A 13,689-nucleotide genomic window follows, 5' to 3' on the forward strand; every position below is an offset into this window, starting at 1 on the left:
TTTCTGGACTCAAGGTTTAGTTCTTAACACACTACTCTGTGCTGCTTTTTTGTGACAAATAAAATATAATGACAATTTCTGAGACTATTTTCCCCTAAAAAAATGACAAAAGTATATCATCATCATTTGTCTACATTCTACCTGCACCCTCCATTGTCTGGCTAATGGCTGAAGCTAGGTCTTTCACATGTTCAGGAAGAGATGGGACAAATATTCCTGAAAAGAAAGTTTCTTCTCTGAAGATGTGTTCCACAGTAGTGTCAGGAGCCTTAGAAGTGTTTCATTGTTACATAATGCTTCCCCCCCCCCTTTTATTGTATAATGAAGTTCCTGCTTTAAGACCACCCAGGTCTCATCATCATGGTATTCAAGGCTTAATATGGTACAGCAGAAAGAATGATTGCTCAGCAATCAGAGGTCTGGGTTCAGTTTCAGTCTCTGACACTCAAATAGCTATATGCCTTTGGACAAGTCGTTTACCACCAGTGTCCTCATTTATGGAAGGAGGGGTTTGTACTAAATGGCTTTTTGAGTTTCCTTCTAATACTAGATCTATGATCTATTGCATATGTAAGTCAGAAGTAGGTAGTTTTTTGTTTTTAATCACCATTTTATCTGCATTTCCTCATTGGTCTATTTTTTCTTTCCATCAGTGAGATCAGTCGCCTGGACCTGGGTTTAAGTGTAGAAGTATGGAACAAAGGCCTGATTTGGGACACAATGGTGGGTACTGTGTGGATTGCACTGAAGACCATCCGGCAATCAGATGAGGTTAGTTATTTGTATTGCCTTTCCTTGGGATTTATCCTGATGAGGTTAAATCAATTCTCCTCTGTCTGACATGTCTGTCCTCTTTACTAATTGGAAATATTGGCTCATCTGAGAAACTAAGTAGCTGGAATTCATTCAGAGGATGTGTAGAGTAAATGTGGAACCAAGCTAGAAAATCTTCAGCCAGAATCTAAAGAAAGGATTTTTGGATAAAGGGTTTCATAATAAGGAGTTGGCTTTTGTGATCCTTCTGTGCCTTGTGGAAATGTTAAAAATTTTGTATAAGTGAAATACAGTAAAAGCTGCTCTGTTTCAGTGAAAGGAATTAGTACAAAGTTTCTTAACTTTTTTTGTTTTAAAAAGAAAAAAAGGTTTTTTATGGACCTCTTTGGCAGAATCTAGTGAAGGTTTTGGACCCCGTCTCAAAATACTAATTTTAAGTATATAAAACAATAAATAGGATTAGCAAAGATACCAATTTTATTGAAATATGCTTATCAAAACACATTTACAGACCCTACATAGAGAACTCTTGCAATAAAGGAAAGTCAAGGTGAGGAGTAAGAAGATAAGATAGAAAAAACATGATTGATTTTACAGAGCACATATGGTTCTCAGAAACTGCTGCAGCAATGACCTTCCAAACAAGCAGGTCTGGAGGAAATAGAGTTAATGGGTCCTATAGAAATGTACTAATAGAAAAAATATAAAAGGAGTTTAAAATTTAATATTAGATTTCTGTTCCTTTAGGAAGGCCCTGGGGAGTGGTCCACCCTGGAAGCAGAAACATTAATGAAAGATGATGAAGTCTGTGGAACCAAAAACCCAACTCCCCATAAAATTTTGCTAGATACAAGATTTGAATTGCCTTTTGGTGAGTATGTTTGATTAAGTTTTTGACCAATCCATGAATGTTTATACATTGTTTTTTAAATTATGCTCCAGCTATTTATTTGTATGTTTTTCTGTCTTATCTCCTCAATCAGGTTGTATCCTCTTTGAATGTAGGGAATCTTCTTTAACAATGAGTAGCCTGTTTAATTGAATTTTTAAAATGAATTGAAATGTAGAAGCTCATGAAAACTTGCTTTTTAAAAGTTTGGTTTGCTAGAAATACTTTTCACACAGTTACTTATGTTGCCCTATATATAGATGCTACCTAGCCTAAGAGCATCACTAATTTATTCCATTTTAAAATATTTAAATTTATTTATAGTCTTCAATTCTGCATGCATATTCTGTTTCTGCAATTTTTAAAAAAACTTGAGTAGCTCTTATAAAATAAGTATATACTTACTCTTATAAGTAACTAAAAAGATTGGCCAGTTCCAGAAGTAATGTATTTTTTGAGCTGCCTAGAGGTGACTATTCCAGTATAACTAGCTCTTAGGACCCTGTGTTCCAGAGGAGGCAGACCCTGCAGCAAGACCAGAAGGACTGACCTTCAAGTTCACATCTAAGATTAAATGAGAACTTTACTTACATTTCTCTGGCAGGGGAAAAGATCAGGATCCTGGAATTTGACTTAGAGAGAAATCAAACAAAAAAGACAATTGATACAACTGGGAGGAGAGATTGAGAAACTTGTTTCTAGAATGAGCTAGAAAGGAGCACATTCTACTTGAAAATTAATTCCATGAATAACACTAGCATGAAGATTAAAATGATCACCCACTCTAAGCTAATCTGCATCACTAAAATCAGTTTTTGGAGGAAAGTCTTTTTTCCTAGGAGTGCTCCTGCTGTAGCAGCTGCCATTGCAGCTGTTTTGGCCTTCCTTGCTTCCTCATCCTTAGAAGAGAGGAAACTGATGTAGGGTTGGCAGCACAAGATAAAACTCTCTGTTTCCCTTTCTGAAGTTGCAGTTGCTTCCTTGTTCATACTGCTTTTAAAGTAGAGGAGAAATACATTTGGTTCAAGTATAGGGGCAGAAGGAGAAGCCTGTGCTGTATTGAAGGTGTCAGTGGCTCAGGAGCAGGTGATTCTGAATTATATTCTTTGTGAAGCACTTGGTAGTGGCAACTGGTTATTAGCTTGTGATGAGCTATCCCATTAGGCCAGGGGACACCAAACTTTTTACACAGGGGGCCAGTTCACTGTCCCTCAGACCATTGGAGGGCTGGACTATTAAAAAAACAAACAAACTATGAACAAATCTGTATACCGCTGTCTGGGACAGCAGAGGCTGCAGCGCTGGCCGTGATGGGCCTCTCACACCTTGCAAAGCCCCATCACCACCACCACTGTACTGGGCAGCAGTATACACAGTGCGGAATCCCCACCCCCAGACCGCCACTCACCATGCTGATGTCTTCCATTGTGCAGCCACATAATCCTTTGTGTATTGCCTCATTCTCATTCAGTTACTCTCAGGACAAGGCGTCACTCAAAGAGTTATGTCACTGGAAGTTGTGCTGTATGTGAGTGATGACACGCTTTGCAGCGCCGCCACATACAGGGCTCCTTTTACTGACCACCAATGAAAGAGGTGCCCCTTCCACGGAAGTGCAGTGGGGGCCAGATAAGTGGCCTGGGGGGCTGCATGTGGGTGGGCTGTGGTTTGGGGACCCCTGCCTATTGATTAGGCACACAAAACTATCTTTTGGAAAAGAGGGACTCAAGAACCCCTTTGGTGCTTAATTTCTTTGACTGTCTTAGTCCCTCAGTTGCTTTCCTTGTTGTTAATGCTTCTTCTGCCCTGACTGAGGCCTCCATATTTTCTGTTTTCCTGCTTTTTAAAAAGAATTTTAGCTTCATTTAAAAATAATTTTATTCTTCCCAATATAAAGACAATTTTTAAGATTTTTAAACAAAATTTTGAGTTCCAAATTCTCTTCCTCCCTTCCTTTTCCCTTCTCCCCTCCCTGAGATGATCTAGTATAGATTTTATATGTGCAAGCATGTAAAACATTTTGCTTATTAGTCATTTTTGGAAGAGGTATCAAAAAAAGAAATATAATGGTGTTTTGGTTTGTATTCAAATTTCATCACTTCTTTTTCTGAAGGTAAATGGTATTTTTCATCATGAGTCTTTGGGGTTGCCTTAGATCACTGTATTCCTGAGAAATAGCTAGGTCTTTCACAATTGTTCACCATATAATATTGCTGTTACTGTGTCTAATATTCTCTTGCTTTTGTTCACTTCAGTTTGCATCAGTTCATTTCAGTCTTTTCAGGTTTTTCTGAAATCATCCTGTTCCATCATAGTCATATAGCACAACTTGTTCAGCCATTTTCCACTTGATGGACTTTTCTCTCAGTGATTCTGGTTCCACTTGACACCATCAGACTTGGAAAGTATTCATCAAAAAAACAAATCTTTGTAAGAAACAAAGTCATGTAAAATATATTTCCAAATTAACCATGTTGTAAAAAATAAGAAAAATTTAAAAAGTGAAAAATAATGTGCTTCATTCAATCTGCAGTCAGAATTTATCAATTCTTTCTCTGGAAGTAGATAGCATTTTTCAAGGCTTTTGGAATTGTCTTTGTTCATTATATTGATCAGAGAAGCTAACAAGGTAGTATTGAGTACTTTCTATATAAGAGAAATTGTTTCTAGGCATTATAGCATATGCAAAAGAATAAAGCAGCATGGTTTCCTCACCCTCTTGAAGCCAGTGGTCTACTAATGTACTAGAATAGTAATGCTTTTTTTTCTTCTTACTTTCAGAGCTTAGGACAATGCTTGGAATATAGTCAGTTTTTAATAAATGCTTGTTGATTTTATTTGGGGGAATATAGGTAAAACAGAAAGTCTTATGAATGACTATTTCCCAAGTAATTTAGTAAGTTACATATAACAGGATCATGAAATCACAAGATCAAAGAGCTGACAAGAACATTAGAAGCCATTTATGCACTTTTAGTAGCAAAGCCAGGACTAATCCCCAGGCCTCCTAATGATGCCTCTCCTTTATAAAATTAGAAATGCATGGAAATATGGCAACAGACATGTGAAAAATATATTTATGAGTAAAGAATTTCAGTGGTAGATAAGCCTTCTTATAATCTGCTTTGTGTTTTAGAACTGGGGTGCTTTGGACTCCTTTCTCAACTCTACTAGGCTTCTAGAGTCAGCCTCAATCAGCCTTCTCACTCCAGTAACAGTCATATCTGACAATTTCTTGACTCCATAGGCTTTAATTATTAATTATTAATAATCAATTCCTAAGTTCTTTCTTGCCTAGGAATTTATGATATCTGGAGGAGCTAGTCTGTAATATTACATTTGATCAGTATATATTATCTAACATAGAATCATAGAATATTAGAATGGAATGAACATAAGAGCTCCTTTTAGTACAGCTCCTCATTTTATAGATAAACTGAGGCTTTAAAAAAAGTGAATTGACTTGTTAAAGCTCAGTCTTTCACCTGTATCTTACATCTAGTAGGCACTTATTAATGGCCTATGCATGGATTAAAGGTATCCATACTAAAAAATGAGGTGAAAACATTACATACTTTTTCAGGTAATTCTCTGTCTCTTTATAGTCACACAATCAAGAAGTAGGGAGAATAAAAGATTCTGTTCTTTGCTGTTACTTGCTTACAAAAAGTCATTTGATCTGACCAAGCAAAATTCAGCATTAAAGGTGCATTAAATCACCCCAAAAGATGATTCCTATGCTTATGTGAAAACTATATATGATTGCCTAATAGCAATAACTTTGTTCATTAATCCTCTGATTATCACTGTTAAATGAGGTATCAGAAGAGGATGCATGTCTTTCAAAGTTGTCTTTATCTAAGTTTCCCCAACTGTAAATAATAGCATTTACCTCAGAGGTGTAAAGATTAAAATTTAGGGGAGATGGGGAGACTGAGGCAGGTAGAAATTAGTTTCTCTCTGCAAGGAGTATTATATTTTTTTTAGAGGTTTATTAAAGGTTAAAGATTAAGAATATACAAGTAAGAAACATGTGCCTAGGCCAGAGGCCTAGACAAAATAACCTCACATCATGGAAGAGACGCCTCTGCTCCAAAACGGAAGTCCAAAAAAAAACCAAGACCCCTTTCAAAAGCCTTTGAATCCACTTAAATACCTTCTCGATCTCGGCCCAGGTGAGATTACAAGGCATTCTGGGGAAGTGGAGCAAAGGCTCATGGGGATTGTAGTCCTGTATTCGAGTCTATTTTTTACAGAGGGTTGTCATGAGGATCAAATGAGATATTTGTAAAAAGTGCCCAGCAGTGTCTGGCACAAAATAGGTATTAAATAAATGCTTATTCCCTTCTTTTCCATTCATAGATTATGTCCTATCCCACTTCCAAATATGAGTAGAATTCTATATAGAGGGTGAAGTTCTCCCCATTTGTAAAGGATGCAGTGCTAATGGCATCAAGCCCTACTATATGAAAGTCATCTCTTTGAGACCTATGTTTCTGTAATCCACATACATAGTAAAAAACAAATGATTGAAGATGACTGCCCAAATTGTGTAATGAAGTTTGATGGGTAGCCCGTTAAATGGAATTAGTCTTTTTCTCTCTCTGGTTCTTTTTTGTCTGCCTCTTTCTGTGTAACATGTACACTTATGACACACATACATACATGCATACAGTGTCCCAAAAGTTTTAGTTCCATTTTTTGGATACCCTCTATGCATGTCATTTATGTCCATGTGTGTTCCCCAAATTGACTTCAGACACTTCCTAGCTGTGTCTCTCTGGGCAAGTCACTTAACCCCCATTGCCTAGCCCTTATCACTTCTGCTTTGGAACTAAAACAGCATACCTATTCTAAGATGGAAGGTAAGGGTTTAAAAAATAATTTAAAAAATAATCCTTACCTTTTTTCTTAGAATCAATACTGTGGAATGTATGGAAGATGGAAGGTAAGAGTTTAAAAAAATAAATAAATGAACTCATCTTCTGTCATAGGATCAGTACTCTTTAGACAGAAGAGCAGTGAGGGCTAGGTAATGGGGATTAAGAGACTTGCCCAGGGTCACACAGTTCGGAAGTATCTGAGGTCTAATTTGAACCAAGTTCCTCCTGTTTGGGGGCCTGGCTCTCAATCTCAATTTCTTTGTATTTATGTATCTGAGTAGGGATTGTGACCTCTCTGTGTTTTGTAAACTCTGCAGATTGGGACTCCTTTTCTTTTCTTTCCTCTTCTCTTCTCTTCTTCTCTTCTCTTCTCTTCTCTTCTCTTCTCTTCTCTTCTCTTCTCTTCTCTTCTCTTCTCTTCTCTTCTCTTCTCTTCTCTTCTCTTCTCTTCTCTTCTCTTCTCTTCTCTTCTCTTCTCTTCTCTTCTCTTCTCTTCTCTTCTCTTCTCTTCTCGTTTTCTTTCTCTTCTCTTCTCGTTTTCTCTTTCTCTTCTCTTCTCGTTTTCTCTTTCTCTCTTTCTTTTTTCCTTTTTTTTTTTTGGTATCACTAGCACCTAGCAGGATGTTATATACATATGGTGGTAGATGTTCAAGAAATTTTTTTTCATTTCTTTTTTTTAATGTTATTTTATTTGGTCATTTCCAAATATTATTTATTGGACACAAAGATCATTTTCTTTTCTTCCCATCCCCCCTCCCACCACCTCTCCCATAGCCGACGCGCGATTCCACTGGGTATCACATGTGTTCTTGATTCGAACCCATTTCCATGTTGTTGGTATTTGCATTAGAGTGTTCATTTAGAGTCTCTCCTCAATCATATCCCCTCAACCCCTGTAGTCAAGCAGTTGCTTTTCATCGGTGCTTTTACTCCCACAGTTTATTCTCTGCTTGCGGATAGTGTTTTTTTTAGATCCCTGCAGATTGTTCAGGGACACTGCATTGACACTAATGGGGAAGTCCATTACCTTCAATTGTACCACAGTGTATCAGTCTCTGTGTATAATGTTTTCCTGGTTCTGCTCCTTTCGCTCTGCATCACTTCCTGGAGGTTGTTCCAGTCTCCATGGAATTCCCCCACTTTATTATTCCTTTTAGCACAACAGTATTCCATCACCAACATATACCACACTTTGTTCAGCCATTCCCCAATTGAAGATCATCCCCTCATTTTCCAATTTTTGGCCACCACAAAGAGCACAGCTATGAATATTTTGGTACAAGTCTTTTTCCTTATTATCTCTTTGGGGTATAAACCCAGCAATGCTATGGCTAGATCAAAGGGCAGACAGTCTCTTATCGCCCTTTGGGCATAGTTCCAAATTGCCCTCCAGAATGGTTGGATCAATTCACAGCTCCACCAGCAATGAATTAGTGTCCCTACTTTGCCACATCCCCTCCAACATTCATTACTTTCCATAGCTGTCATGTTAGCCAATCTGCTAAGTGTGAGGTGATACCTCAGAGTTGTTTTGATTTGCATCTCTCTGATTATAAGAGATGTAGAACACTTTTTCATGTGCTTATTAATAGTTTTGATTTCTTTGGCTGAGAACTGCCTGTTCATGTCCCTTGCCCATTTATCAATTGGAGAATGGCTTGATTTTTTGTACAATTGACTTAGCTCTTTGTAAATTTGAGTAATTAGACCTTTGTCAGAGGTTTTTATGAATATTGTTTACCAATTTGTTGCTTCCCTTCTGATTTTAGTTACATTGGTTTTGTTTGTACAAAACCTTTTTAATTTGATGTATTCCAAATTATTTATTTTGCATTTTGTGACTCTTTCTAAGTCTTGCTTGGTTTTAAAATCTTTCCCTTCCCAAAGGTCTGACATGTATACTATTCTGTGCTCGCCTAATTTTCTTATAGTTTCCTTCTTTATGTTCAAGTCATTCACCCATTCTGAATTTATCTTGGTGTAGGGTGTGAGATGTTGATCTAAACCCAATATTTCCCCTACTGTCCTCCAATTTTCCCAGCAGTTTTTATGAAATAGTGGATTTTTGTCCCAAAAGCTGGGATCTTTGGGTTTGTCATATACTGTCTTGCTGAGGTCACTTACCCCGAGTCTATTCCACTGATCTTCCTTTCTGTCTCTTAGCCAGTACCAAATTGTTTTGATGACCACTGCTTTATAATATAGCCTGAGATCTGGGACTGCAAGGCCCCCTTCCTTTGTATTTTTTTTTCGTGATTTCCCTGGATATCCTTGATTTTTTGTTCTTCCAAATGAACTTAGTTATGGTTTTTTCTACTTCAGTAAAGAAGTTTTTTGGTAGTTCAATGGGTATGGCACTAAATAAGTAAATTAATTTGGGTAGGATTGTCATTTTTATTATGTTAGCTCTTCCCAACCATGACAATCAATGTTTTTCCAATTGTTTAGATCTAGTTTTAACTGTGTGGAAAGTGTTTTGTAGTTGTGTTCATATAGTTCCTGTGTTTGCTCAGGAGATAGATTCCTAAGTATTTTATATTGTCTAGGATGATTTTAAATGGTATTTCTCTTTCTAATTCTTGCTGCTGAAATGGGTTAGAGATATATAGAAATGCTAATGACTTATGCGGGTTTATTTTGTAACCTGCAACTTTGCTAAAGTTGTTGATTATTTCGATTAGCTTTTTGGTTGAATCTCTAGGATTCTTTAAGTAGACCTTCATGTCATCTGCAAAGAGTGATAACTTGGTCTCCTCCTTGTCTATTTTGATGCCTTTAATTTCTTTTTCTTCTCTAATTGCTACTGCTAGTGTTTCTAGTACAATGTCAAATAAAAGAGGTGATAATGGGTATCTTTGTTTCACTCCTGATCTTATTGGGAATGCATCTAGTTTATCCCCATTGCAGATGATATTAGTTGATGATTTTAGATATATACTGTTTATTATTTTAGGAACAACCCTTGTATTCCTATGCTTTCTAGTGTTTTTAATAGGAATGGGTGTTGTATTTCATCAAAGGCTTTTTCCGCGTCTATTGAAATAATCATGTGATTTTTGTTGGTTTGCTTGTTGATGTGGTCAATTATGTGGATGGTTTTCCTAATATTGAACCATCCTTGCATTCTTGGTATGAATCCTGCCTGTCATAGTGGATGACCCTTGCGATGACTTGCTGGAGTCTTTTTGCTAGTATCCTATTTAAGATTTCTGTGTCTATATTCATTAGGGAGATTGGTCTATAGTTTTCTTTCTCTGTTTTTGACCTGACTGGCTTTGGAATCAGTACCATGTTTGTGTCGTAAAATGAATTTGGTAGAACCCCTTCTTGGCTTATTCTGTCAAATAGTTTGTTTAATATTGGGATTAGTTGTTCTTTGAATGTTTGATAGAATTCATTTGTGAATCCATCTGGACCTGGGAATTTTTTCTTAGGGACTTCTTTTATGGCTTGTTCAATTTCTTTTTCTGATATTGGGTTGTTAAGGTATTTCTTCCTCTTTTAGTCTAGGCAATTTATATTTTTGTAAATATTCATCCATATCACCTAGATTGCCATATTTGTTGCCATATAATTGGGCATAGTAGTATTTAATGATTGCCTTAATTTCCTCTTCATTAGAGGTGAGGTCTCCCTTTTCATCTTGGATACTGTCAATTTGGTTTTTTTCTTTCCTTTTTTTAATTAGACTGACTAGTACTTTGTCTATTTTATTTGTTTTTTCAAAGTACCAGCTTCTAGTCTTATTTATTAAATCAATAGTTCTTTGACTTTCAATTTTATTAGTTTCTCCTTTGAGTTTTAGGATCTAGTCTTCATCTGAGGATTTTTAATTTGTTTGCTTTCTAATTTTTTAATTTGAATGCCCAATTCATTGACCTCTGCCTTTCTTAATTTGTTAATATATGAACTCAAGGATATAGATTTCCCCCTGAGTACTGCTTTGGCTGCATCCCATAGGTTTTGAAAGGATGTCTCATCATTGTCATTTTCTTCAATGAAGTTATTAACTGTTTTTATGATTTGTTCTTTAACTGGTTTTGGAGAATCGTATTGTTTAATTTCCAATTAATTTTTGATTTACCTCTCCATGTTCCCATACTAATTATTATTTTCATTGCATTGTGATCTGAGAAAGTTGCATTTATTATTTCTGCTCTTTTGCACTTGTTCGCAATGTTTTTATGCCCTGATACATGGTCAATTTTTGTGAATGTAACATGTGCTGCTGAAAAGAAGGTATATTCCTTTTTGTCCCTATTTATTTTTCTCCACATGTCTACTAACTCTAATTTTTCTAAGATTTCATTCACTTCTCTTCTTTCTTATTTATTTTTTGGTTTGATTTATCTAGTTCGGCTAGAGGAAGGTTCAGGTCTCCCACTAGTATTGTTTTTCTATCTATTTCATCCTTGAGTTCCTCTAGTTTCTCCTTTAGAAATTTGGATGCTATGCCACTTGGTGCATACATGTTGAGTACAGATATTTCCTCACTGTCTATACTGCCTTTTATCAGGATGTAATTACCTTCCCTATCTCTTTTAACTAGATTTATTTTTACTTTGGCTTTGTCGGATATCATGATTGTGACTCCTGCCTTCTTTTTGTCAGTTGATGCCCAATAGATTTGGCTCCACCCTCTTACTTTCACCCTATGTATATCTACCTTCCTCATGTGTGTTTCTTGTAGACAGCATATGGTAGGGTTTTGGATTCTAATCCACTCTGCTATTTGATTGTGTTTTATGGGTGAGTTCATTCCATTCACATTCAGAGTTATGATTACTATCTGTGTATTTCCCAGCATTTTGATTTCTGGTCCTGTTCCTGTGTTTTCTTCTTTCACTATTTCCTTCTACACCAATGTTTGCTTTTAAACAGTCCCCCTTGTTCCCACCCTTATTTTACTTCCCTTTCTACCCCTCTCCCTTCTTATTACCCCCCTTATTTTCCCTGTAGTCTTTCTCTTGTACTCCCTCTCTTGTACTGCTTCCCTCCCCACCAGACCATTTGTTACCCGTCTACTCCCCTATAGGGCGCAAATCTATTCTCTGCCCCCAATTGATTGTGTTGTTTTCCCCTCTCTGAGTCAATTTCAAAGCACATAAAAGTTGAATATTTCCTGCCTCCGACCTCTTTACCCTTTCAGTGTATTGATGTTCTCCCCCCTCCCACCATGAGCTTCTTTATGACATATAAATGTACCCCCATTTGTTTTTTTCCCATTTCTTTTAATATTAACCTATTTTTAAGCTCTAGTTATATATATGTATATAAATGCATACTCATGTGTATGTATTTTTGCATGCATATATCTATATACCTATGTATGTCTTGTCCTTTCATCCTATACAGTTTGTCACTGTTCCCTCTAAGCGTACTTCTTTTTGCTGCCTAGGTACAATTTTTAAGACTTACCAATAACTTCTTTTTCTTATAAGGATACATATCATTTTAACTTATTGAATCTCTTAAAATTTTGTTTTGTTTTGTTTTGTTTTTCTTTTCCCCCCTCCTTTTAATTACCTTTTGATGATTCTCTTGAGTTCTGTGCTTGGACATCAAATTTTCTGTTCAGGTCTGGTCTTTTCTTTATGAATTCTTGAAATTCTTCTATTTTGTTGAATGACCATACTTTCCCCCCTAAGAATATAGTCAGTTTTGATGGTTAGTTGATTCTTGGTTGTAGACCTAGTTCCCTTGCTTTCCGGAATATCATATTCCATGCCTTTCTTTTTTTCAGTGTGGATGCAGCCAGATCCTGAGTTATCCTCACTGTGGTTCCTTGGTATCTGAATGACTTCTTCTTGGCAGCTTGTAATATCTTTTCTTTGGTCTGATAGTTCTTGAATTTGGCTATAACATTCCTGGGCGTTGTCAGTTGGGGATTAAGTACAGGAGATGATCTGTGGATTCTATCAATCTCCAGTTTTCCCTCTTGTTCTAGGATATCGGGGCAGTTTTCTTTAATAATTTCCTGTAACATAATGTCCAGGCTTTTTCTTTTGTCATGGTCTTCTGGTAGGCCAATGATTCTTAACCTGTCTCTCCTTGAACGATTTTCTAAATCCTCTGTTTTGTGACTGAGATGCTTCATATTTTCCTCAAATTTTTCATTCTTTTGGTTTTGTTTTATAGTGTCCTGCTGCCTTGTGAGGTCACTTGATTCTAGTTGTTGTATTCTGGTTCTTAAAGACTGGATTTTATATTTAGTTTTTTGGTCGTCCTTTTCCTTTTGGCCTGATTTTCTTTGGAGGTCATCTTTCATCTTCTTCACCTCATCTTTCATCTGCTTTGCCTCATCTTTCATTTCCTTTGCCTCATTTTCCAGCTGGTTGATTTTGGCTTTCAAGACATTATTTTCTTGTTTTAGTTCAAGTGTCTCTGTTTCCAGATGACTTATCTTAGTTTTTAAGTTCTTTTCCCAATTGTCTTCAGCCTCTCTTAATTGTATTTTGAATTGCATTTTGAGTTCTTCCAAAGCCTGTATCCAATTCGCTGGGATTTCTGATTTTTCCTTTGCTGATCCCTCCCCCTCTGTTTTGTTCGCTCTTTGCTCATTACCTGTGCAAAAGCTGTCTATTGTAATTTCTTTCTTCTTTTTCTGTTGTTTGCTCGAGTTTACTCCTTCTTTGCTCCCTGTATTTGTCTGTGCTCTTGCTCCTCTCATTTTTTTTTGTTTTTGTTTTGGGGCTGTCAGTCTCCCCTCTTGGAGCTTTGTCAGATCTCTTGGTACAGTCTCTAGGGGAGGAATGTTAGCTTCCCTGTCCTCGGGAGGCTTTTGCTAGGATTAAGTTCAACTGGGTTGGGCTGTATATGCTCTGAGGCCGAAGACTCCTGGAAGGCTGGGCCAACCAGGCTCTCTCCAGTTCTCTCCATCTGCTTCTCCGCTGTCTGCAAAGTTCCCCAGTGCCTTTGCCCACCTCCCTGAGCTCTGAGGAGTCCTGATGGGATTATGTTCAACTGGATTGGTCTGGATGTGCCCCAAGGCAATGGTGAGACTGGAGCCAGATGGAAGGACCCAGCCACGGTCCGGGTCTCTCCCTGGCTTCCTCACCTCTGTCCACTCTGGACACTCCAAGCCTGGGACCCCGCTGCTCACAAGGTAGACCCTCCAAACCAGCACCTTTGCCCACTCAGAGG

General features: G+C 37.2%; 1 protein-coding gene across 5 annotated transcripts in view; it reads left to right on the forward strand.

The window, feature by feature from the left end:
- UNC13B (unc-13 homolog B) overlaps positions 1-13,689 on the forward strand; it is a 372,543-nt gene that overhangs the window by 154,388 nt on the left and 204,466 nt on the right. For all 5 annotated transcript variants that reach the window (XM_056806040.1, XM_056806038.1, XM_056806041.1 and 2 more), the window contains exons 4-5: positions 654-771; positions 1,522-1,645. In XM_056806040.1, coding sequence (XP_056662018.1) covers positions 654-771; positions 1,522-1,645 — 242 coding nt within the window. The remainder of the gene's footprint in view (positions 1-653; positions 772-1,521; positions 1,646-13,689) is intronic.

The sequence above is a fragment of the Monodelphis domestica genome, chromosome 7, assembly GCF_027887165.1.
Source record: "Monodelphis domestica isolate mMonDom1 chromosome 7, mMonDom1.pri, whole genome shotgun sequence".
NCBI lineage: Eukaryota > Metazoa > Chordata > Mammalia > Didelphimorphia > Didelphidae > Monodelphis > Monodelphis domestica.